General features: G+C 54.9%; 1 protein-coding gene across 3 annotated transcripts in view; it reads right to left on the bottom strand.

Moving 5' to 3' along the window:
- MAP2K3 (mitogen-activated protein kinase kinase 3) overlaps positions 1–25,066 on the bottom strand; it is a 31,240-nt gene extending 6,174 nt beyond the window's left edge. The window contains exons 1-10 of one of the 3 annotated variants that reach the window (XM_050317566.1): positions 24,953–25,066; positions 7,902–7,934; positions 7,445–7,514; positions 5,648–5,696; positions 2,980–3,093; positions 2,378–2,497; positions 1,830–1,946; positions 1,634–1,685; positions 847–974; positions 153–230 (exon numbers count right to left, since the gene is read on the bottom strand). In XM_050317566.1, coding sequence (XP_050173523.1) covers positions 153–230; positions 847–974; positions 1,634–1,685; positions 1,830–1,946; positions 2,378–2,497; positions 2,980–3,093; positions 5,648–5,696; positions 7,445–7,514; positions 7,902–7,934; positions 24,953–24,968 — 777 coding nt within the window. In that variant the 5' untranslated portion in view covers positions 24,969–25,066. Of the gene's footprint in view, positions 1–152; positions 231–846; positions 975–1,633; positions 1,686–1,829; positions 1,947–2,377; positions 2,498–2,979; positions 3,094–5,647; positions 5,697–7,444; positions 7,515–7,901; positions 7,935–12,469; positions 12,782–23,677; positions 23,723–24,952 lie in introns of those variants that run through there. The other 2 variants (XM_050317568.1, XM_050317567.1) reach the window with 2 other exon arrangements.
- Between the last annotated feature and the right edge of the window lie 509 nt (positions 25,067–25,575).

Here is a 25,575-nt window from a genome sequence, read left to right as displayed (position 1 = left end):
AATCTCAAGCCCTGAGCGATCACACTCAGCATTTATCCCTGTTTGGTGGGCCCACCCAGCTGCCACTGTTCACAGCAGGGGTACAGCCCCACCAGCCCAAACCCCATCCCAACCCCAGGGTTGCAGGGACAGGTCCCAGCCCTTGGTGTTACCATTGTGATCCCAAGGCTCCAGACATCCGACTTCACGTTGTAGCCCTTCTGGTTGAGCTCTGGGTTTATTCTCTCTGGCTGTAAGAGCGAAATGGAAGATGTTACAACTCCACCTCATTTTCCCCAAGCGCAAACCCCACAGAGCAAACCTCTGGCTCCAAAACACAGGTTGGGTGGATTTCCCTGGCTCACATCCCCATGGAGGCAGGGTCTGAGGTTAAATCTGGCACTGAGGAAAGCCACGTCTTGCTCCACACAACTCATGTCAACTCTTCCTCTTCTCAGGAGAGTGAGACTTGTACTGTCCCTGCAGAGCAATCCTGCCCCAGGAGCACACACCACCCACATGGATGCCACAGATGGCAAAGGGAAATTCAGACTGACTTGAGGATGAAATGAAACGATCCTGCCAAGGAAAGCCTCAGCATTTTCTACCCAACAGGGAGCAACCACCACCAGCCAGGCTTTTATCCTTCTGCAAATGGAAGGTGGCAGAGGAAGAACCCACTGAGGGATGAACACACAGAGCAGGTCTTACAAGGGAGGGTGATCCCATCCTCAGAGGGCTCTGCTGAGCCAGGGAGAGCAGAGCACTCTCAAGTGGTTTTCAGCTCAGGATGGAGGTGAACCAAGACTGATTTCTAAGCAGCAGTCTCTTCTAGAAAGGCTGAAGCTTGCACAGGATTGCACTTACAGCCATGTAAGGTTTGCACCCAGCATCCATGGTCTTCGCAACCGAGTCCACCAAGTAGCCACTGATCCCAAAGTCGCACATTTTCACGTGTCCCTCCTTGTTGATCAGCACGTTGGAAGGTTTCACGTCTAAGAGAAAATGCAAGAGGGCAAATTGGGTCTTTGCAGGGGTACTGAAGAGTCTGAGACAAGATGGACAACTCCCTGCTGACCTAGGAGGGGAATCAGACCAGCTCTAACACAAAGGAAGGGAGATTTAGGTGCCCAGCACAGCCTTAAAAGCCCAATTCTACCAAATTCTCAGGACAGTTTGTCCCATGCACATCATGATCTGTTCACAGGGGTCTATATACCAGGGTGAAGAGCAGGACCTGGCTGTCACAATTCCCATCTGTGATTTTATAAGGTCTCTTTCAGCCCTCACCTTACTATAACTACCCAGCCAGGAGGATGTGGGGATTTTGTGCCTCCAAGGCACCTTGGTACTCTGAGAGAGAGAGAGATGCCCATAAAAGTAGAGGTAGTGAGGAATTCAGTTGTTACATTCAACCCTTCATCTGGAAAGGAGGAAGAGAATGACATCCTGCAAGCAGAGGCGTGAGGGATGCATCTCAGGAACAAGTCTTGGGCATCTAGATCTATCCACCACTGTCCTAATAAGTACCAGCAGACCCCACTTTAGGCATCCCAGATGGATACACCCCCTATCTCCTGGAAAGGAGTCTTCCCATGGCTCATTTCAGGGTTAGATCTCCAGCCACATCCTACCAACCCCATCCAGCACTTACCTCTATGGATTACAGAGAGTTTACTGTGCAGGTGCTCCAGAGCTCGTACAATCTGGGGACAAACAGAGTGAAAAGGCATCCATTAGTCACACACAGCACCAGCTTCCCACTGCAAACACAACACAGGCCTCAACAGAGCCCTGCAATTGTGCTCAGGGGATGCACAAACCCAGGTAAGAACACAAGAGGCACTCACAGACACAGCCATTTTCCCCAAAATGTCTTCAGGGATGGTCTTCTTCTTCTCCAGTACTTTCTTGTAAAATTTGTCCAGGGAGGTGTCCATGAGTTCCATGCAGATCCACACATCGCCCTGCAGATGGAGAGAAAGCAGCTGAGAGGGAATTCCCTGGAAGTCCGTGGGAGCTGAAGAGAGTGGTGGGGATGGATGGAAAAATGGACACTGCCCTTTCCACGCAGGGCAAGCCACGGTCCCTGCCACGCAGCTGCCGTTGGCCACACCATCAGCACGTGGGCTCTGCACTAGACAACAATGAGGACAGGTGTCCAGGTGCCACCAAAACTACCTGTGGTGGCCTCCCTTTGAGGGTCTGCCCCAAAGTCAGTCCAGGCCGTGGACAACACAAAGGACAAGAAGAAGGGAAGCCTTTGACTTTAAGCCGTGGCAGCACCTCAAACAGCCCAGCTGGGCTGAAGAGCACAGAGGTGTTTTGGCACAGTTTGGTGCCTTCAGCACAATCACACTGGCCCCAGGTGCCCCCCAGGCACCCACCAGCTCAGTACCTCACGGAAGAGGGCTCCGTAGAAGGTGACCGTGTAGAAACAGTCAACTGTCCTCATGGAGATGTCCAAGTCCATCAACAACCTCTTCTGCTCCTGAGTGTTCACAGTGGCTCGAATCCTCTGAGACAAATATGAGAAAACAAGGGTTTGGTGCAGGTGTGATAACACCATCATCCCTCAGTCTGACTCACAGGGCCTGCAGTTCAGGGCAAGCGTTCGATACTTATTTTGCAGCCAGCAGCACCCAGGAGATGTCCAGATTCCCTCTGCCAGACAGAACCTTCATGAATGCCAAACCCTTGGCAAGCCCTGCAGCGGATGCAGGACCAGGCCAGCAGCCAGGACAGGCACTCTGACATCCAAACCTTGCACTGCAGGCACCAAGCCTGGATTTCAAAGCCTGTTATCAAACCCCACGGTGCCCCACAGCTGGTATCAGCACAGACCTGTCACCAGCCAAACCACACCAGGAACTCCAGACGCTGCCAAACCCAGGTAAGCCTGTCCCCGTTTTGCCACCACCAGTGAAGCTCAGCAGTTTCTCTGCTCCCTTGGAGCTGCACATCCTGATCTCCAGCCCCTCAGAAGGCAGCTGTCCTCACCTTCACAGCCATGATGGTGCCGCTCTGCGCGTGCCGCACTTTCTCCACCACACCATAGGCACCACGGCCCAGCTCTGAGATCGCCACCAGGTCATCAGCCTCCACCTCAAAGTTCTTCAGAGAGAGAGAGAAAAAATAAAATCAGGTACAAGCACACTTAACAAGGACATCAGCAGAGATCCCACACTTTCAGCTCAGTCATACAGAGCATTCCCAAACAACGGCACCTACAGGACTCCACCCGCTCCTGTACGTACCAGAGGCACCACACTTTAAAGAACATGGGTGTATTTTTGGCTCAGTTGAATCAGAGCCCAAACCCTCTCACCCCCATACTCACCAGGGCTCATTTAATTCCCCCTCTGCAGCTGCAGATCAGGACTTTCATCCCTTAAGCCAGGGCACGCTGCCACTGGAAAGGGCACCAACCTTTGGTGCCTCTCTGCCTGCTCGGGATTACCCACACAGGGGTATTTCTGCGGTTGCTGAACTATTTGCAGGATTTTAACAGCTCCTGGGCCAACATGGGCAGCAGTCAGGAGCCTCCACCAAATCCCTGTGTGCAGTTGGAGGTCCCTCACCTGTCCACACATCCCAAAAATCATTGGTCACAAATACACCTATACGTCTAACAGTACCTGTGCAAAGCCTCTGTCAGATGGAATGCTGCACACAGTGAATAAATTCCTCATTATTGGGGAGTTTAAATGGGTTTTACCTGCTTCTGATACTTTCTCCCCCCACCAGAAAGCAGCCAGCAAGGTAAAACATGAGTTAGCACCAACGACAGAGCTCAGGCAAGCACAACTACAGTAAGCCTTGCTTAGAACAGGAAAAAACCCACAGGCAATGCTCAGCCCAGCGAGTGCCCAACACATCAGGGTGCCAGGGAGCTCCTGCACAACCCACAAACAAGTTTCCCTGAAGACACGTTCCCCTGTAATTGCTGGCTCTGCTGGGCAGGGCACGAACCGAGTAAGACATGGGCTATTTTTGGACGCTGCGTTCATCGCTCCTCATAAGTCACAGGCCTCCTTTTAGCCAGGCTTTATCCAGCCTCCACTTTTCCTCTGGTCTCAGGGAACACAAATAATACCAGGATGCCAAACTGCCCCAGTAGCCACAAAGGCAGCGAGGGTGGGAAACGAGCACGGCGCGGCGCCGGATGCTGTGCCTGCGAGCTACACCCAGAGCAGGGAGAGAGGAAACAGCCTCTGGCGCTGAGGAGCCGAGCTGGGAGATGTGGCTGCCGGGATCCTGGCCAGCAAACTCCCCTCGGCACTGGCCACAGCCCGGCCAGCAGCCTCCAGCCCCAACAGACCTTCCCTCCTGTGCTGATCGGAGCCAGATGTGGCTGGCGAGGCAGGAGCGAGGCAGGGCTGTGCCTGAGCTCAGCACTGAGCTATGAACTGCCCAGCACAGGAAGGTGCCGGCCCTTTCCTGGGCAGGACAGTGGATCCTGACACGAGGAGAGCAGGGTTAGGGGGGACATGTCCGAGCTCCCACCCTGGGCAGCTGGCAGAGGAGCAGTGCAGGCTCCAGGAAGGACCTGGTGGTGCTTTTCTGGACACGTGCTCTGCAGTTGGTTCCAGGTTATTGTGTTGTGCTTTTCCTGGTATTTGCCCCTAAGGCTTCCCCAGAAGCTGGTGGTTCCCAGCACCCTCCAGGAACCAGCACTGCCCTGCCCAGCAACAAGAGGCGATGGGATGGATGCAACAACGGAGCCAGCGCTTCCCTCCCAGGACAATGGGATGCACGGCATGGCCTGCACAGATCCGATGGACCCGAGGTCATCATCCACCCCCACGGCCCAAAGCTGCCCTTCTGCCCAGGTCCTCTTCTCCATCGTCTCACTCCAAAACACCTGGACCAGACCCTTCCTGCAAACATTGGAGCAGGCAAGGAAGTGACTCGAGAGCATTTTCCCTAAGCTACAGCACTGTCCCCTTGCACACATCATGCCCAGGCTGTCACAGAGAGCATCTCTCCCCAAGTTATTAATATGCATGACACAATGGCCAGAAAACAGCACGGGCAGCAGAACCATTCCAAGCTAGACCCAGTCAAAGCTTCCCCTCCTCTCCCCTAACCCTAAAACCTCACACTGAGGCCAAGGGACCCAGATTCCACCAGCCAAGCCCCCTCCCAGCCTGGAAGGGACTAGATATAGGGCTGATCCCATGCAGAGTATTTTTAGCTCACTTGCAAACAGCTTCTGCAGCCCCAGGAGAGCCCATAACAAGAGAGTGAAACAAAGGAGAGACAGTGGCTATTTCTAGCAGTGTTTTTCATTAGGTCACTAGGAAAGGCTTTGGAGAGATGGAGAGAAGCCTTGTGCCCAGCTTCTCCTGGGCCTCAGGCAGAAGCACAGATGTGGTATGTGGGTATGTGGGACAAAGGGACTTTGTTTGGGGCAGTCTGTGGGCATGGAGAGGACACATTCAGCTCCCCAGCAGTCACTGCTCTAAACACACACAGACACCCCACCACTCCACAGGGAAGAGGTCCTGCTGTGGGATGTCTCATCCCTGCAAAGCTGCACCTCACAGGGTGCTCTGGAATCTCACGACCTGATCTGACAGGTTGTCAGACACGATCCACAGAGCTTTCCACGCACAGGGCAAACAAAACTGGAAGCAAGAACAAAAGAAACCCCATTGACACGTACTTTATCTCCGATGGTAATGAACGCCCTGGAGTCCAAGTTCCTCGGGGGCCTGCAAGAAAAGAGAGGGAGTCAGGAGAAAGCCCAGCTTCACTAACCCTCTTGGCCAGAGCCAAGTTTCACGTTCCTTCGAGCACTTTCAGCTGCTGCTTTCCACCGGTGCCTTGCCGTGGGTTCAAACCAGCCCCCTCCAAACGCTCACAGAGGCTTTAATCGTGCCAGTAACACCTCAGCTCACACCCACGAGGCGCTCACTGCACGCAGGCAGCAAGAACCCCGGGGAGTCAGCCAGGTGAGACAGGCATCAAAGCAACAGGCTGCAAAACCATCCCTGCTCAAGGAGACAAGCCCGAGGAACCGAGAGGGAGCCGTTCCTGCGGCAGAGCAGCTCAGCTGTCATGTTTTGACAGGCAGGTGTTGTAACAGGACAGCCACGTAGCCCGAAACACACACGGAGGGAGCAGCAGGTAATTCCTCACCCGTGAGTCATTTGTGTGCACTCGCTGCCTGTTCCAGGCAGGCAGAGCAGGCAGCACTTCGGTGCCACGCTCTGCACGACACTAGGCAGGCGAAAGTCGTCCTTTAGGGCTTTTTTCCTCGTCGCTGCCCATTTCCCATCGCGGGCAGCACGGTGCTTTTGGAGCCATCGTAAGAGTTCCGTCCCTCTTGCCTCACTTCTCTGCTGCCCCCATCTCCTGGGACCTTCTAAGAGCAGAGATTGCCCAACTCTCAATTCCCATCAGAGCACGAGGCAACCTCCAGCTTCAAGGAAGTACTTCAGGCTCGAAGCAAGAGCCTTGCACTGCGCAAATATTTGCACTGTGGCTTGAAAAGCGCAGAGAAAAGGAGTTGTGGACAGCTTGCACCAGCCCCTGGGCATGCAAACGCCCTGCAGGCTCCAACGTGAGGCCTTCTCCAGGGGAAATTCAAACACTGGCAGGAGTGGAGACAGATGCACCCGTGGGGGAAGGAGGTGGCTGTTGCGTGCGAGGCTGCACAGCTTTAATTAATGGGGGACTTCCCCTGCCTCCCCCTCCAGCAGATCTGCCCTCTCTACCTGGGATTTTCAGTGGTGATATTTCCCTTTTGGGGATTTCACTGCTCTGCTGGAGCTGGGAGAGTTCTCTAGAACAGGAGCAAACAAGGCTCAGCAGTGGAGACACAGCCTGAAGTGTTTTGGAAGAGCATCATGGAAGAGGAATTTTAGCAGTCTGCTCTTTGTCAAACCAAGTGCTGCTACCCTGGGCTCTCCCCCACGGCACAACAAGCATCAGCAGCACGAAGCAAACAGGGCAGGGAGGAATTCCAGTGCCCTGAGATACTGCTGGGCACCAGCACCAAGCAGCACAGCAGTGTAAGATGTCTGTGTCCTCCTCACACCAGGGCAAGGAGCTGCAAACAACCCAAACTAACCCTGATACTTACGCCATGCAAAGCATTCCCCAATCCTTGTCCCCCTGCTCGTGCCATGGTCCAGCTGCCACCACCTCTTCTCTTCCCCTGCACTAAAAACCTTGCCCTCTTCTTCCCCTGGGCAGATTCGCTCTCTCCACCACACCTTTGCCCTCTGGCACTGGCACAGCTGTCTCCAAGCCTTTGCCTTTCAACCATTTCAAATCCAAAACAGGCGCCTGCACACCCATGTGCATAGGTGAGCAATTCCTTCTCATCACCCACGAGCCAGAGCTTAAGAGAAAAGAATAACTATGCTGGGTTTTGTAAAGTCTTCACAGGCCATTCCTCTTGAGGAAGTGCCAAATGCAGCTCTGCAGAACATCTGTAGGCAGCAGAGATACTTACGTTGTGTTGGCAACGGGCTGTTTGATGGGGACACATGTTATCCTCAGGTCTGGTTTCTTCCTGCCTTTCACTGGAAGAGAAAGATACACAAATGAGCAACTGGATCTTTGCCTTTTTTTCCTTCAAGCATCCCTTTCCCTGCAGCCACCAGGCAGGGAATGCAGGGTTTGGACTCCCTCACCAGCAAAGTGAGAAGAAGACCACAGCGCTCATGAATGACCCTTTGCCCAAAGTTTCAGGCAAGAACCAGAAGCACAAAAAGGTCTCAACATTGCTGTGAAGGATTTGCCTGTGGAAATATCCAGGGGTGCACTGACAGAGACCACTTTCCAGGTCTTGCAGCCAAGCACTGTATCCCAAAAGTGCTCTTTACCCTTCATGGCCATTAACGGTCCCCTCTCTTAGGAGATTTAAACCCTTTTAGGGGTTAAAGCTGTGATTTCTGCCAGGCACTTACCCGGTTTGTGTGGCTCCAAGGATCCTTTGGAACCTGAAAGAGAGAAAGGAGACCCCAGCTCAGCCTCCACACTCCAGCCCAGCCGGGCAGCAGCCGTGTATCCCTCATGGCCCATGCAGGGCCCCAGGAGAGGGAGGCAGCTGAGCTTTGGGAGCCCAGCCAAGCCTGGCCCCAGCCCCGTTTCTCCAGCCACAAGAGGTCCCCATGCCATTAGGGATGCGCAAGGTTCCCGAAAATGCTCCCTGTCCAGAGGTTCCTCGTCCCCCAACCCCCAGCCAGGCCTTCCTGGGAAGAACCAGGGATGGATCAGGCATGGAAGGCAATGACTACCAGACCTCCAGCAAAACCAAGGGGTTAGTCCCACAAGGAGTGGGGACATCCCACACACAGCTAAGGGAAAACATGGAAAAAAGAGACAGGAACTGTCAGCCAGTGGTGGACCCACCACAAACCCAGGCCTGCAGAGACCAAGACCCTCCAGACAAGGCACCAGGAGTGACTGGAAAGAGGATTCTCTCCTCCCAACTCCAAACAGCACTGAGATAACATCCACTGCTGCAGAGGGAAACAGGGCTCAGGCAGGGAGGGCCAGGACAGGCCAGACACCTGCATTCTACCCCTGAACACTGGGAAAATAACCAGACCCCGAGGGGAGCATCGAGGTCCTGATCCCCCCAGGCAAGACAAAGGGGCAGCTGCACTTTGCAGGTGAAGGTGCTTCTGGCTGCACAGAGCTGGAAGATGCATTAAAAAGCAGGAATATCAAGGTGTGCTCCAGGCACTAGGATGGGAGCAGACAGCTCAGAGTGGCCTTGGACAGCTCTTTGAGACAGCTCCTACCTGCCTGGCTCCCAGGAGCAGGCGTGTGGACAAAGTCCAGTGCTCCAAAGGCTGCCAGGCAAGGGAGGGGAGAGGCAAGGAGCTGGAATTTCAGCAGGAGACACAGCACCGTGTGAGAGCTCCTGCAGCTGCAGCAAGACAGAGGGATGACACACATCCAACACTGACAGTCCCCATCCCTGTCCCCTGCCAGCTCCAAGATAAAACAGGTGCCTGGAACTCACTTTTCCAGTCCTGTCCTTCTCCAAATGCAAACCTCACTGAGTCTGCAAGTTAGAACTGGTCTGGAACATACTGCAAAGGTCCCACCTGCAGGACCAGCAGCATCCCTCCCTGCTGAAGGAATCAGCACGGATCACTCCATACCCACATCTTATCTGCCACTTTTCCTGCATCAGAGTGGCCCCTAAAGCCTGGGACCAGCACGATTCCTGTGAGTGATGTGAACTTCCAGCTCAATGAAAGCAGCCAGCGAGTTATTCCACCCCAAACCGACCCCTCTTGGACGGAAACCATCTCTGGAAACCCAACCACGTCACGGCAATCGCAGCTTCTAATCTGTGAGCCTGCAAAGTGTCCCCTGCCCATCGCCCACCCGGCAGGGCTGGAAAGGGCACTGTGAACAGCCCCCCACACCCACTGATGGCACTTGGCAAAACACCCAGCTGAGCAACGACGGGAGCAAACGCAAAACGGAGCCAAAGGAAAGGTGTTGCCTGTGGGTTCAGAAATGCCTCCCCTTCCCACAGCCAGCCAGCGTGGGAGGCCACGCACAGACCCTACAAACTGGGGGGGTCCCCAGAGTCCTTCTGCGCCCAGGCAAGTTGGGGAGCTCACCGTGGGCACACATTCCATGCCAGGGGATGGATTTAGCTCGGTGCTGAGCGGGAGCCTAGCACTGAGTGCTCCTCCCCATGACCTGCTCCAAAACTCAGACTGGTTCCTGCTTCACACTCAGCCCCCCAGCAGTTACCAGCCAGACCTCCACACGAAGCCCTGAAATACCCCCCCTCATCCTGGCTGGGATTTTGCTCCATCTGTTTGCTCTCCCTCTCCCCAATTGCCATAGTAACCCCGCACAAAGCGCCTTCTGTGCCGCCGGCTCGCCTGGCATCGCAGCCACGGGTGACTCACGGGGCAGGACCAGGGTCCAGGGGCTCCTGGAGCCAGGAGTCCCGCAGGCATCAGCCCTTCCTCAGCCCCCTCTGCAGGAGCGAGGCCGGAGGGAGCTGCGAGCACCCGGTTTGGGATCGGGAATCACGGGGGTGAACTGCCTGGTGGAGCCCCAGCCCGCAGGCAGGAGGGTTTGCAGTATAGGTTAGATTGGCAGCAAAGGGCATGGAGAATCCCTATCCCAAAACCCCTGCTCTGTACAGGAGAGTCATTCAATGCCTCTGTGCATTGCCATGAACTCTCCTCTAACAGGGGCCCTGAACATCAGCCCCCTTCCCTGTGCCCCCAAACTACTATCCTTGCCTTCCCAGCACTGTACCACCAGCATCAGTGACCATCCCCTTCCCACCCTGTCCAGCATAGCCCCAAAAAGTATTCCCTAGCTCCAACCTGAAAAAGCACTGATGAAACTGGAGGGATTCTGCCAGGGCCACCTACGCTGGTGGAAAACCCAGCTCAGCCCATGCCTGCAGGAATAAAGTCACCCTGGATGCTGCCCTGCAGCCAGGGAGCCGAGGCAGAGATTGGATTTGCCTGTTACGGCTCTCCCAAAATTTGTCACGAGATTTCCAGCCCCTGCAGCCTGCCCTGAACTCCTTCTTGCTGAAGTTTCTCCCACTGCTTGCAGCACTGGTGCCTCTGCAGCCCCCTCAGGGAAAGCCCATGCCCTGTTTGGGTGAATGAGAGTGGAGAAAAACTAAGGAAGGGAGAAAAAAAAAAGATAAAAAGGAAAAAAGGGAGAAGTAGAAAGGCAGTGGGATGGGCATGACACGACCCTGCAATTCAAGCCCTTCAGTCCCAGAGCAGCATTTGCCTTTAGCCCCCGCAGGCAGCTGCTGGCAGCTCCTTCCCACCAGCGAGGCCCCCCCAGCACTGTCCTCTCCCACATTTGGGATCCCAGCAGGGTCAGTGCAGGAGGAATTGCTAGAATGTGCACAACTGCTCATGACACCTGAAAAACCCTGGGAACGCTCCAGTTTCCCAAGGTTCTTACAAGAGGGGTGTCTGCAAGCACGGAGCACAGCTCCCCTCAGAAGATTCCTCACTCAGGCTAAACGGCAGCAGGAGGCGGCGATTTGGGGACATGTCACTGTTATCCCTGCAATCTCCAGAGCCTGTGGGATGGCAGGGCACTGCTCTGGGCAGTGGAAGAGGCTGCTGGCCGTGGACACACACAGCACAGCACCCTGCACCCAGGGCAGGGGAAAATTAGCTGACAGAAGTTCCTGGTGCGGACGAAATTGCAACCCACGTGACGCTGCAGGCACGTAACTGCATCCTTTATGCTAAGAAAGGAACCATTTCCTCCTAAAGAAAAAAAAAAAAAAAAAAAGAAAACCAAAAAAAACCTACCAATTTTTTTTCTCATGCTAAAACCTCCACCAGCTAAGAACCACCACAGACACTTCCTGGAACTGCTTAATTCTACACCGGAATCCTCATCTTTGCCACCACCAACTTCAGCCCTATTAAGTTGCACCTCTCCCCAGGAGCTTTATCCTTCCCACTCCGCTGGCGTGGGCGGAGAGGAGCGAGCAGGACAATCTAAAGAACTGTAAATAAAACTATTTGCCTGAGTCGACCTTTGAAATTAAACCTCTCCTCTGCCTCCCCGGGGCTCTGGCTGCAACCCCAGGTGAAGTCGGAGGCTGCTCCGAGAGCTGCACCGCTTTGTTAGTGCTGGGGGAAATGTTTTGGATGCATCCCGGTTCTTCTTAATCCGAGGAGGAGAGTCAAATGCCATGGGTAAGGCAGAAGGCTGCAAAGAAAGAGCTGGAACCAAAATGCATCAAGGAAAAAAAGAATAAAGACATTTGAGGCAGGGTGCAAAGCAGAGAGGGGAATTTGGGTGCTTGGTCACGAGAGCCAGCCCCTCGCAGGCACACTTTGTGCTATTTTCCACTGTTGAGAGTGGAAAAAGCTATCTGTGGAAGTGGAAAAAGGGCTCTCAACCTGCTGAAAGCCATCACTCATCAGCCTGCCGAGGTCCTGCTGCAGAGGGGCTCCGGCGGGTCATCGCACTCCTCACTTCTGCAAAAACCGCCGGCAAGGAGAAGGAAAAAGCCACGCTGCAGAAAAAGCCCCTTGCAGCCCCAAAACAACCTGTCAGCCTGTGCTGAATCAGAGCTCCTGACTGCCAGGGTCGTGGGCACCCACTTTTCCCATGCAACAGGCTTTTTAGTACAGGACAAGCATGCAAGAGCTGCTGGAAAACCCTGCGTCCCAGGAATGCAACTCAAAGCGGAGCCAGGAGCCAGCTTCACCCTCTGCATATTTTCCTTTAGACATGCTAGATTCTTGCTTATTTTATCTTTTTTTTTCTTCTTCTTTTTACAATTAAGACGCCAGAGTTTTAATCCCACACAAAACATGCAGGTTTCCATGCAGTGCTTCAAAAATAGATCCCCAGCTGCAAACACCAGCCCCCCGCCCAAGCAAGGAGAAAGCAACGAAACCGCGCGGATTGACCCCGAAAAAGTTACACGGCCTCCTTTAGCACCAAAATTAGCCCTCTGCTCTCCCCCACCACGTGTTTTGGAAATTGCAACATCTACCTTGCTTCTTGTCCATGGTTTCCCAGAAATGAAGAGCAGCGCTGGCACGCCTGGCAGAAGAGAGGGATGGGGGCGGACTGGGAGAGGGAGGGGAAAAAAATTCCCCGCAGGATCCAGCACACGGCACTTCTTGCAAGCACTGATGATTCTTTTCAGTGGGAATGCATGGCCCCAAGCACTCGCTGGCCTCACGCAGCTCTGCTCCGCCGCTGTCCCCAGCTCCCGGCGGTCCCCAAGGCTGGGAGCAGCAGTGGAAGCAACTGGGGGGAGCCAGGGAAGGTAGAGCCGCGTTCCCTCATCGGCAGCTGCCGAGGTTGGCCGGACTCGGGCTCCGATTACCCTTGAAAGCTCAACAGTTGTAAAAACTGCAGCAGCGAAATAGCAGGTGACGTCAACAGGAAACTGGTGGGGAGCCAGCTCCAGCTCCGGGAGCCGCCGGAGCGCTGGATTGCTACAGTGCATCCCGGTGGGACACGTTTTCTTCCGACAAACTGAGTCATTCAAACCCAGCCTGCAGGCCCGGGTGTCCCACCAGAGACCCTCGCTCCGGGACAGGCCTTGGCAGCAGCCAGCAGAGCAGAGCTCTGGGAGCCCACGCTCGCTGGCTCGGGCACCAGCGAGTGTGCTGGGATGGAAAGAGGTCACATTTCGTTGTGCTGCAGGTGACACACTAATTGCTCTGCCACTAACAACTATTACCACAACAAATAGTAGAAATATTGTTCCGTGACAAGACTGGCACGGGGTTTAGCAGCTATTCCAGGGTGACAACCCAGATGGCATCTCTGGTGGCAAAACATAAATCTCTGTGTGGATTTGGGTGGGAAACAGCAGGGGAGAGTGGGGGGATAAAAGCATTCGTTTCTCTGCAGACACGTGCAAGAAAAGCTGTGGCAAAGTGTCGCTGCTCTTCCCCTTTCCCTCAGCAGCAGCCCAGCAGCAGCCAGAGCTGTCTTTCCTGATCAAAGCCAGGCTCAGCTTTGACAGGCTGCAGTTTTGTTTTCGATTTCCCTGACAGCCTGGAGGGGAAGATACTGTACCAGCTTCTTTACCTTGCACTAATTATAGAAAATCTGCCGCTGCTTTGCTCCTGAGCTCTTCTCCCCCAACTCCAGGCTGTGCTGGGCCATGCACATTTGCAGGCTGAAAAGTCAGAGGTCAAGGTAAATGCACATACCAACATAATGAGTGGCTCTAATTTTAAATAGTGTTTATGTAAGCCCCAGAAGGACTGCGGAAGGTATTTTCTCAGGCTCATTTCCACTCCCAGGGTATAGTTTCAGGCACAGATCATCAGCACATAAAGGATGCTGACGCAGGAGCTGCTATTGCAGATGGCACTGAGAGCCACCAGCACCCAAGGAGAGTGATGCTGCTTTGTCCTCCCAACACAAACCCTCTTAACAGCTAATTCCCCCTGACCCAGACATAGACACTCCAGGGATCTTCACAGACACCCACAGAGTCAGAGCTGCTTTGGAGCAGAAAGTCCCTAACCCAGCAGGCGGGATGGGAAAGACAATTTCCTTTGAATTAGTCCCGTTGGGTTTCAGCCCCCGGGGAACCAGAGGTGGTGTAAAGCAGAGCTTCCAGACATCTCAAAAGCATCTTAAAAAACAAACAAACAAAGAAAAAGAAACGAAAACAAACCCCAAGCATCCTTTCAAGTCTCACCATTGGCAGCTCTTTCAAAAGTTTGCCTGCCCGGCCTTAAAAAACGCTCACCTTTTGCCACTAATTATCCAATCCTTTATAGGCCACAGGTACTCCCAGAGGAACAAAAGGCAGCGGGTATTTAACTGGCAGTAAGGAAGTGTCCCCACACCTCAGTGCTGGGATGTCACCCTGCCACAGGTGAGGGGAGCTGGGGGAACAAGTCCTGCCATGGGGAGAAGTCAGGCACTCGCCACAGGGTCTGGCACACCCTGGCAGAGCCAGGGACAAGGATGGCTCCCATCCCTCCCAGCAGCCTCCTGCCAGTGGGCTGGCTTGAATAAGTGGAAGAGCACACCCTTAAAAACAGCAATGAGCTCAAACAGCGCCCTGCCAGCACCGGGCCCCTCTCCCCACCCTTCCCCTGCACACAGGCAGCCTCTCCTGAGGCAACTTTGGTTAGGGCCAGGTCACCAGCACAGCCAGGGCATGGGGTGGGGAGGAGCTGCTTTGCCACGAGCAGCTAAAGAGAAATGTCCCATCTGGGGTTGGAAAGGAGCTTTTTATGGGCATGTTTGGGATTGAGCACAAAACAGATGATTTCACCTGTCCTGAAAAAGAGTCACTGCCCAACTAGGGAGAGAGGATGATTTTCAGGGAATATCTCATTCCCTCTTATCAGAGAGGAGCCAGCTGGCTGCACTATCCCAGCACCACACTGCCTGATGCCCACCCCATCTCACCATCCAACTGGGAACTGCAGCAGCTTTCCTGACCAGGCCTGTAATGCAGCCACTGCCCTAAGCTTAGGATGCACTCACCTTTCCACACACAAGGCACAAATCCCATGGGAAAGCCCCACGTGCCCAAGCCATGCATGGGACACTCAGCCTGGAAACTCAGCAGCTCTGTTTTAAAATAGAGCCTTTGAACCGAATCCAACCGGGAAGTGAACGGGGTTATCTCTCTCACCCCCTCAGAGAGTGTTTGGGGACCATCCATCACAACACCAGGCAGGACTCGTGCCCCCCCCAGCAGAGCAGGATGTCACACCAACAGTGCCACCAGGGCTGGGTGAGACTGATGCAAGAGGGAAGGGTGAGACCTCCCAGAGCCCAGCGAGGGACATGGGGACAGGCAAAGCCACCCACAGCCAGAGCCAACATTGGCACAGCCACCTCTGGGGCTCACAGCCACACCCTGGCTCCGTGCACCGGACAGATAACGTGGCCTCAGCTGCAGCTCCCGGAGGATGTCACCGCCCAGCCACATTCCAGTTGTATTTTTAGGTTACCTGCACAACCCTGAGGGCTGGAAAAAAAAACTTTTGGTCCTGTGCTTTGTCCCCACGTGGCAGATTGCTCTCCTCCAGCCCCGTGAGGGAGCACAGGGATTCCACTCCCCAGAAGCCACTCGTGACCAGAGGTCAGACTCCCTTCAGGAAGCTGAAAAGCCCCATCTGGCTGGCACTCACACAGTGACAGTACAGGAATCGTCACATACACAACGAGAGTTGTGCTCTACACGAGCCCTGGTGCTGGGATTGTGAGGAGAAAGCAGAAGAGACAATGCTTAGAGAAAAGCAATGAGCACACTATTAAAAAAGAAGGTGGAAAAAAAAATAAAAGAGAAAAAGGAAGAAGCAGAACATCATCACCTGTGCTGATGTCCCTGCCAGCAGGTACCCAGCCTTTTCCAGAGCATCAATCCTCCCTGTCATTTCTCACCCCATGGGCAAAGCCAAGAAAAAAGTAAAATCTGCTTGCGATTGCTGTGACCGTCTGGTGACGGTTTTCTGATGGGAAAGAAAACTCAAACCGCTCTTGGAACAGATCAGCTTGACAGGAGGCACAGTGGGAAAGGAAAAAGAGTCATTTGACTTTGTAACTGTCAGCAGTAACTCAACTCCAGAGTCAACAGACACTTTTTCTATCCAAATTGGCGTAATTCAAGTACTTCCAGGTGTCCCCAAAACCTTGTAAACTTGTCAAGAAAGCAAAGTATTCCCCTTCTGCTTTTAAGGCAATTCTTAAAAAAAAAAAAAAAGAAAGAAAAAAAGATTTCTACCATCCTCCCTCCAATTTACTTTGGGCAGGGACAGAGTGATTTCATCTCTGCAAATGATGTAAGACAGAGCAGGCACCTGCTCTGAAAACAAAATTTATGGAAGGGAAAAAAAAACCACACCAAACAAGGAAAGCATCGATGTCCTCAGCTTCCTGGTCCAGAGAGGGGCACAAACAAGAGACTGACCCAGGTGCTTCTCTGGCCCAGAGGCTTCAGGCAGGAGTTTCAGGACCAGCATCTGTGCTGGGGAATGGGGCAGGCACTCCATCCCTCTGGGACCTGGAGCACTTCCCTGCTCCCAGGATGTCACCACAGCTCGAGTGGACAAAACCTGTGCATCTTCAGAGGAAAACCCTGACCTCCAGCACGGACCTGGCACCACCTCTCTGGGGTGCAGGAGAAGGGAAAACCTTTGGTTATTTCCTTTGGAGCAGGGTGCTGATCTGGTGACCTGTGGAAAACAGCAGGTTAGTGCTGGAGCACAATTCCCTACATCTCCTGCTGTCCCACACCAATCCTTTGCTCTTTCTGGTGCATTTTCAATGCCATCCCTATTCCCTGCCTCTCTCACTCCGTTTTTCTCTGCTCCAGACCTACCTCCTGCACTGGGTACCTCTTGTTCTCCCACTGATGTTCCTCTGCCCCAAAGGACATCCACATTCCCAGAACAAATCCCACATCCAGTTGGTCCATGAGATCAGCTCCTGCTGCTCACTGGATTAGGAACTTATACATATATATATATATAAAATATAAATATACACAGACAGACACACAGATAGATAGATAAGCACCACATACTTGCTAACCTCCACATTTTGCAGAAATCACCTGCAAACATTTTTTCTCCTTTGTTCCTCCACACTCCTTGCTGCAAAGCTTAAAAAAACATCCCCCCCCCCCAGTCAAAAGCTGGGCCACCAGCACTGACAGCCCCCCTGCCCCACCCCATCATCCGCAGGCTCTTATCAGAGGCTGTACCAGCCCTGCGTGGGGAAAACACCTATTTTGTGGTGGATTTGCCCAGTACCCACAGGGCAGCTTTGATTCATGCCGGGGAAAAGCAGGGGCTCCACAGGAAACGTGCCCACAGCTGGGTGGCCCCACGTGGCCCCGGCAGGAAGGGCAGAGCCTCCCTTTGAGGGGGGATTTATCTTCTTTCCCCCTCCTTTTGTCACTCTCTCATATCCACCTATCACACTGCAGTTTTTCCAGCGCTCAGGGAAGCGAGTGTTGCGTGCCTTGCCTAAGAAAAGGCGGATTAAAGAGCTGCCACTCTGCCCCGGGAAGGCAGAGGTCTCTGCAGACAGGCTGGTCCCGCTGCATCCGGCTCCTGTCCTGGCCCAGGAGCTCGCAGGCAGTGACTCAGTGCAGCTCAGCCTGCAGCACTCGTGGGGCACGCTCGGGGCTTCCAAGAACCGCTTCCATTTAAATAAGAAGCAATCGACTGTCAAGAATCCCCTCTATCCCCGGAAGGGCGAGCCTCACATCCGCGCTTTGGGGAAAGGAGCGGAGTGACAGGTGGGAGAGGAGCTGGAAGGGGACGTGGGAAACATCAAACCTGTCTGACATCAAGGGAAGCACCCGCTGGCTCCCATCCCTCTGATGGTTTCCCTCGCTGAGGTGACACTGTAAAGCCCCATGGTGGGGGAAACCCGCAGTTATCAAACAGGAGATTCTCTGTGGATCCAAAATTAAGGGTAAACTCTTGCAGCTACCTGGAAAGTGCACAGAGAAATCGCAGGGGAGCCGCTGGAGGAAAAGTTGAGTGGTTTTCACCTCAGCAAAGCACACAAAGAGCTGATAAGAGCTTAAACTGCAAAATTCACCCACGGTTTCTGCCTGGTGATTTCTTCACTCTCACCACCCAGGTGTCCTTCAAGAAACCAGGCAGGGATGGGTGTAATTAATACCTGCAAAAAGCTGCTCTTGGGCAAGAAAGCAGCGTCTGCAGAGCAGAAGAGGCAGAAAAGCCACAGCACAGCCCTGCAGGTGTCCTGGGCTCTGAGGACAATCCCAGCCCTGGCAGTGCCAGCCATCCTCTGGCGTCTGGTGCTCACCACTGATGCTCAAGGACGATGCTCACAGCCAAACAATCACAGGGATCAACCAAAAACCTCGAGGATGCTAACAAAGAGTAAACAGTGGGAGCTGTGGAAGAAGATCTAAAACACCCACCACATCCCTCTTTTTAAAAGCAGGGTGGAGCTGCTTCCAGACTAAAGGAAAAACTGCCAAAGAGACAAACAGAGCACAGCACAGAGGCTGCTACAGGTCTAGGTTGTTCCCCCAGCAGCATCACCACCCACCAGCACCTTCATCCTCCTTTCTGCACCATTACATCAATTTTTCTGACCACCGAGCTCCTGCCCACGGGGACGGCTGTCAGCTGGGAGCACCGTGGGTGAAACGGCGCAGATCTGGCACAGAGTGGATGATTTGAGTTGTGAGGAGACCAGTGAAACCTCAGAAGTCAGCTGAGCCCACGTGCACACACACAGCAGCATCTCACGCTGCCCTGCCCTGTGCTGGCAGGGATTTTCGGGGCGCAGGTATGGGGTTATACAAACAGGCACGTGGGGCTGGGCCCGTCACCCACCCCTGGGCACCTCTCAGAGGTGTTTGGAAGGTGACAAAGAGCGGCCAGAGCCACGTTATCAGCACGAGATCATCTCATCTTTGGCCGAGGTGCAACTTGGCAGCGTGTCAGGAGAGAAACCAAGCGGTCTGCAGCGGCGGGGGATTTTCAGCTATGCGGAGCAGCTTTCTTGAAAAGCCTCGGCACTGAGCACATCTGGCTCTCAGCAAAAGAGCCACGTCATTCCTAGTGACGAGCTGCAAAGACATCCTCACGTCTTCAGAACAACACACCCCTGCAGCCGTGCCCATAACGTCCAGGGCTGATTCAGAGGGGCCATCCCGGGGACTGCACGCTTTGCTGCTCCATCATCTCCCTCTCCAGCCTCAGCTCTCCCACTCCCACACCCAGGAAACCAAGAGCTCCATCCTACAGGAAAAAACGCCTCCAGCACACAGTGTGTTTGCCCTTCACTACCTTAAGTAGAAAACAGCCTCCTGCAGGGAGGGCTGAGTGCAGTGAGAGGGAACATCTGCTCCAGCTGTGCCAAAACCCTCCAGTAAGGCGGGTCAGGATGCTGCCATCTCCAAGCTGCTGTTAACACACACCAGTGAAGACATCCATGGCACCAAACCCCTGCAGCACAGGCTGCTGTGTCAGCCATCCCCCTGAGATTCCAGCTAGGAGGGAGTTTATACACACACACACACACACACCACAGAGCAGTATCTAACTGGCCTGCAAGCCCAGACAAGCTGACACTCCCTAGATAACTTCATCATCCTCCCCTAAACCACCCCTGGCCCATCCACATAACCAGCCCTGCGTGTTTGTGATCTGTCAGACACGTGACTGTCACCTGCCAAGCCCTGCAGGACAACTTCTTCCCCTCCTGTCCCCTCTGCCCTGTACCACTGGTCCCACCCACACCCATCACTGACGGGGGATGTGGCTCTCGGCACCGCCAAAGGGATGCCAGCAGGACCCCATCCCAGCTGCAGGGATTCATGCATTCCTTACTGGAAACATCCAAGACCTTTCTGAATGAAACACAATCATTAAAAGCAGCTTTTAAGTTTCCTGAAAAGCACTATCCCAGCAGGAGATGAGGCAGCACAGACACCCCAGATGAGGGGCACTCAGTGTCCCACAGACAGACCCCAGGGAGAAGAGGGTCCAAGCACCACCACCATTCCAGGAGAGCTCCAGCAGATACGAGCAGTTCAGCTGATGCCAGTGCCAAACCACAGCTAAGGTTAACAGCCTCTGATGGGAAATTACTTGTACTGAGCTCTCCGGAGGTTTCTTCCTTTCCAAAACCAGATTTTTCTTTGGTGGTGGTGCACTGAGAGGAAGAGTGAATGTTCCACAAACAACTTCTGGTAAGTGTTGTCTCCTCCTCATCCTGCCTCCTCTTACTCTCAAGTTACATTTTTTTTTTGATGGAAATTTATCTTTTAAAAAAAAATAATCTCAGTTGAAGTGATGAAATTAAGGCTTAGCACAGTGGACAGACTGACTCAGCAGTGCCCCTCCCTGAGCTCAGCCAGGCAGGAGGATGGATGCTGTGGCAGCCTGGTGGGTGCTGGAGAGGGTCCACCTCCCCTCCACCTTCACCCCACTGCAGGTCCAGAATCTCCCACAGCACGAGGCAATGATTCCTTTCCTCCCCTACCCGCTGGGACCACAAGAGCCCCAAACCCTGCCCTTCCTACAACCCACCAGACGCTGCACCTACAGCAACTCTGCTCCAGACAGGGAAGAAGCTGCAAGAGAAAGGAGCAGGCAGGGAGCCCTGTCCCAGCTCCACAAAACACAGCAGACTCAGACCCACTGGAGCCACAAGGCACCCCTGTGACACCTGAAATCACTGCAGTTGTGCCCAGTAATTCCAGTGCTCCTTGGGACAATGAACACTGAGACTCAAACACTGCCACAGCACCAGTGCAGCATCGACCCAAGCAGAGAAGGGGCTGTGGGGAGAGATGGAATATCTCCCAGGTGGAAGAAAAAACCCAAAACAAAAACACCAACAAAAACTTCCAGCTTCCACCATAAAAAAAAAAAAAAATCTTCTCTGCCCTCTCCCCCACTCAAAATTCCTGACTAACACTTGACCTGTGCTACAGAGGTTTGTCAGCAAGAGGCAGTGGGTACATCCAGCTCCCTGTGTACCCACAAGCCATCCTGAGTCACGGCAGCAAAACCCCAAACTTTTTGTTGATGGAGCAAAATCACCTCCCCAGCCAACACAAGTTCCTCTCCCAGCTCCTTCCCCAGGAAACAGCCAGCCCAGGCTGTGACTTATTAACACCAGCAAAAACCATCTTCCGTCCAAAAACCCACAGAGCCCCACGACTGGAAAGGTGGCATTTGGGGTCACCAAAAAAAAAGAAAAAAAATCATCAGAAAGCTGCTACCAATCCCAGGCACCCAAAAGGAACCTCTGCAAAGCCCAGGTGAGTTTCCTCCAGCAACAACCACCTTTGCAAACAAACTGCAGCTCAGCCCTGGACTGCAGCTCAGAGCTGGAAAATAAAAGCAGCAACTTACAGGGAGAAGCATTATCCACTGAAAAAAACCAAAACCAAAACCAAAAACAACACAGGGAAGCATCCCTCCAGGGAGGGAAACTGATTGCTGAGGCACTGCTAAATATTTATCACATCCAACATGATATTTTCCAGGCGCCCACCGTTATGCCGGGAGAAAGCACGAGGAGGAGGGCGGGAGCAAAGCGCTGTGTTCTCTCCGGCATCGTTAGAATTAACTGGATTGGAGCTCTGCGATGCTTCAAGTGGAATTAAATAAAAACCTGGCTCCGTGGGATCAGAGCTCCCGCCCCTCCAACCACACCCCACACATCCCCCCGAGGGACTCCGCCAGCCGCTCTGCCCTGAGCCAAAATCCTGCCCCTGCAGGTCGTGACCCACACGTGTATTTTTGGTAGAACCACCTTTTTTTGGGGGGGATGGCAGCAGGAGAAGTGCGAGTGGCACACGAGACAGTGCAGGATTCACAGACTGAATTGCATAACAGTGGTGTGCTCCCACAGAGGGCACGGCAGGGACACGTCCCCGCCGCGTATTTACCCACCCAGAATAGATGTGCCACGAGAACAAGCACCAGCTCAATCCCCAGGTCCTGGCATTTCCCACCGCTGGTTCTTCCAAGCCTCAGAGCTGCCTTCCCAGAGACACAGCCTGTCTCCAGCCGGATCCTGATCTCTCTTCCCAGCAACACCTCAATTCCCAGAGGACAGTCTTGCTGTTGAATTAGTCTGGCTTCAGCAGGGGGTGAGCCCAGGGGAGGCCAAGTAGGTCTTTTCCCTACGGATCCCGTCCACACACCTACCCACAGCTGCTTTTTCCAGCAAATTCCACGATTTTGGGGGACAGCTCCTCCCTGTCCCTCCAGGAGGGGCTTCCTGGGCATCAGGGACCACTCAAGTCACAGCCAAGATCCACGGGGATGGGCACACGGATTTTCACATGCAGGCAGGATATGCCCCAAGGCCCAGGGGGAAAGGCAACAGCCCGGACTTGTATCCACAGAATCTCAGACTTTACACCCTCTGCTGTGTTTCTGCACCCACCCAAAGGCTGCAAATCCCCCGGGGCTTCATCCCATCCTGCTTTAACCTTCTGGATAAAAACATCCTCCCTTCACAGCATCCACCCACTGAAAAAGGCGCAGACCTCGCTGGAAAATCATGCCCATGGCCAGGCACGTGCTGCAAACTGCAGCTACAGGCTGTGTCCCTTGCAAAGCTCTGCAGGAAGGACACAGGGGCTGCTCAGGAGCTTTGCTGCCAATTCCTTCCCTCAGTAACGCCCATCCCAACAGACACAGCTCGAGGGAGCTTTGGTGACCCGAGACATTTTGCATATTTTAGCAAACATCAGCCTCGACAGCGCAAGATAACACGGAACACAAGCGATATTCTCCCACACACCTGATCCTGCAAGATAACTTGGATCAAGCAGATAGGAGCCATGGGAAGAGGAAGAAAGCCAAAATCCTCCCTCAGCTCTCCACTAACCCCAGAAGGTGTTTATCTCAGGAGGAACGTTTAGTGCAGAGCAGGCAAAGCCCCAGCCCAGCACCATTCCTATGGCGCGTGTCACAGCCAGCCACGCACGCTCCCAAGAACTCCCGAGGCAGGAGACAGCCCCGTGACTAAGCCAAAGTGACGGCAGGTGAGTTCTGGAGGGCATCTGTCATGGGAAGAGCCAACCCAGAGCTTCAGCACAACGGCCTCCGTTTACAACCCCGATCGACACAAGGTCGAGAAGAACCAGGAAAGGAAACCTGAGACTGCTCACTGAAATTCCCTGAGGAAAATTAGGGAAATTTAGCTTGAATTCAGGCTGAAAAAGGAGAGGGAGAAGGAGGTGCTACAAGTGCAGCATCCACGGTCCCAGCAGCAGGTGGGACACACTCGGACCCGCGAGAATCCCTGTGTGGCTGCAGGAACACCCGGAGCACTGGCCCTGCAAACCAAGGAGAGGCACAGAGGATGCTGAGCAGGACGAGAGGGGAGGGTTGTGAAGAGGCAGAGGATGGATCCCTCTGCTGCTGCTGCCCTGATGGAGGCAAAGGAGCTCAGGTCAGGCAGGGACTCAGAGCTGCAGGTGCCAGCAGAGCCCAGGCACACTCAGCACACGAGTGACACCTCCAGCAAAGGACAGCGGGATGAAATAAATGAATGAATGAACCAGTTCATCACAACCAACAGCCCCGTGCAACCAGAAACCTGAGGACACAGAACAGCTCCAAACCTCCTCTGAGGAAAGCACCACGCTCCCAGGCGCTCCCACAGGCACCACCTTCTGCTGCCAGCCAAACTGCTTCCCCCAAAATCCTTCCTGGCCCACCTCGGGCACAAGTGGTCCCTGGGCCAGGCTCACCTCTTCCCTCCATCCACACATCCGCTGGTAGGCACAGGCAGCCAAGGAAAGGTCTGGGCTCAGGTGTCCCCGGGAGAGCCCTTTAAGAGGCCCGGTTGATCCCTTCCAACGCGGGACAGCTGGAGGCATGTGCTCCTACCTGTGAGTCAGCAGCTCCGTAAATCGCTGCTGATTCACTCCCTGCTTACACAGCAAACAGGAAACTCAGGTCCACATTCCCTCCGGATAAGACACGGAGCGTTTAAAAGCAGCGGGGGGGGGAAAGGGGGTGTAAAAAGTCACGCCGCGGTGCGTTCATCTGCTCACATGGCTCCTGACTGCAAGCTTCCAAGTGCATCACTCCCGAAAGAGGGAAAACCCCTCGAATTTCATCCCAGGGATAAGAGAGAGGCAGCAGCCGCACTCCGTGCGCTCCCTCCTCCGTCCGGGCTGCGCTCACGGCGCACCGGGACACCGGCACAGCCATTCCCTTGTCCCCATCCATCTATCCATCCATCCATCCATCCATCCCAGGGCGATGCCAGCCGGCCAGCACTCACCTTGGGACGGGGACAGGCCACCTGAGTCACGGCTCTGCTCTATAAATAACTCCCGTGACACACGGTCACGCTCAGGGCAGGGACGGTGGGAAACTCCAACTCGGCACACGCCGGCACCGGGTCCCAAACACGGACACGAGGTGACACGAGGTGACACGAGGTGACACGAGGTGACACGAGGTGACACGAGGTGACACGAGGTGACACGAGGTGACACGAGGTGACACGGCCGGGACCTGAGCCCCGTTCCCCCGCTCACCTGCGGCTCCGAGCCCGAGCAGCGGGATGCCCAGGGCAGGGAAAGGCTCCAGCAGCCGCAGACGAAACTTGACTCTTTTTACCGCTCTCCACACGCCATCGGGAGCTTCGCCCCTACCCCGTTCCAGGCAGATCGCCCAATTCCACGCTCGACCCCTCTGCCCCCCATTCCCCGCGGGATCGCCCCCATTCCACGCGGATCCCCCCCCAGTCCCACGCCGCCCCTCTGCCCACACCCGCCCGGGCTCTGCAGCCCCGGCAGCCCCCGGACCCAGCCCCGGCCGCAGCGACGCCGCCGGGCTGCGGAGGCTCCCGGGCCCCGCGCAGAGGAAGCGGCGGCCGCGGGGAGCCCACGCCCGGCGGGTTGGGCAACAGCGCCGGCCCCGCGGTTACGCCGGCCCCGGCGGCGCGGGTCGCCCAGCCCGGACACCCCCGTTCCCGTTCCCAGTCCCGTTCCCGGCCCCGGTCCCGTCCGTACCTCTGGGCAGGGACATGGTGCGGAGAGCGCGGAGGGCCCGGCGGGCCCGGCCTGAGCGGAGCCCGCGAGTCCCGCCCGGCTCGGCCCCGCCGCCAACACCGACGGGCAGGCCCCGCCCCCCGCGCCGCCATTGGGCAGCGCCGCAGAGGGGGCGTGGCGAAGCGCTCCTCGCGCAAACAGCTCTGCGGTTCTCGGGCACGGCTGGGAGGGAGAAGTGAGGCGGGCGGGCGATGCTGCCCAGTAGCCGAGGTGGCCCCGCTGTCGCCGCTGTCCCCGCCACCGGGTGGGGCGCGGAGCATCGCCCCGGAACCCTCGTCCTGTGCCGCATCTCTCCCCTACGCGCCCTGGCGTCGTGGTGGTGGTTTGGGGGGGCTGGTGCTGTCAGCTGAGAACGGTCAACTCATCGCATCTTCCGCGGGTCCTGAGCACCGGGGGTCCGGCTGAAAAGTGGATGGGCATGCGGGGGAACTCCTAAAGCTGTGTCTGGAGAGCTTTAGGTTGGATCTCAGGGAAAGGTTCTTCCCCCAGAGGGTGGTGAGGCACTGAACAGGCTCCCCAGGGCAGTGGTCATGGCTCCAAGGCTGACAGAGCTCAGGGAGCATTTGGACAATGCTCTCAGGGAT

The sequence above is a fragment of the Myiozetetes cayanensis genome, unplaced genomic scaffold (assembly GCF_022539395.1).
Source record: "Myiozetetes cayanensis isolate MyiCay16 unplaced genomic scaffold, myiCay2020 scf20-37, whole genome shotgun sequence".
NCBI lineage: Eukaryota > Metazoa > Chordata > Aves > Passeriformes > Tyrannidae > Myiozetetes > Myiozetetes cayanensis.
The sequence above is the reverse complement of the archived record's forward strand: the minus strand, read 5'-3'. Positions and strand labels throughout refer to the sequence as shown.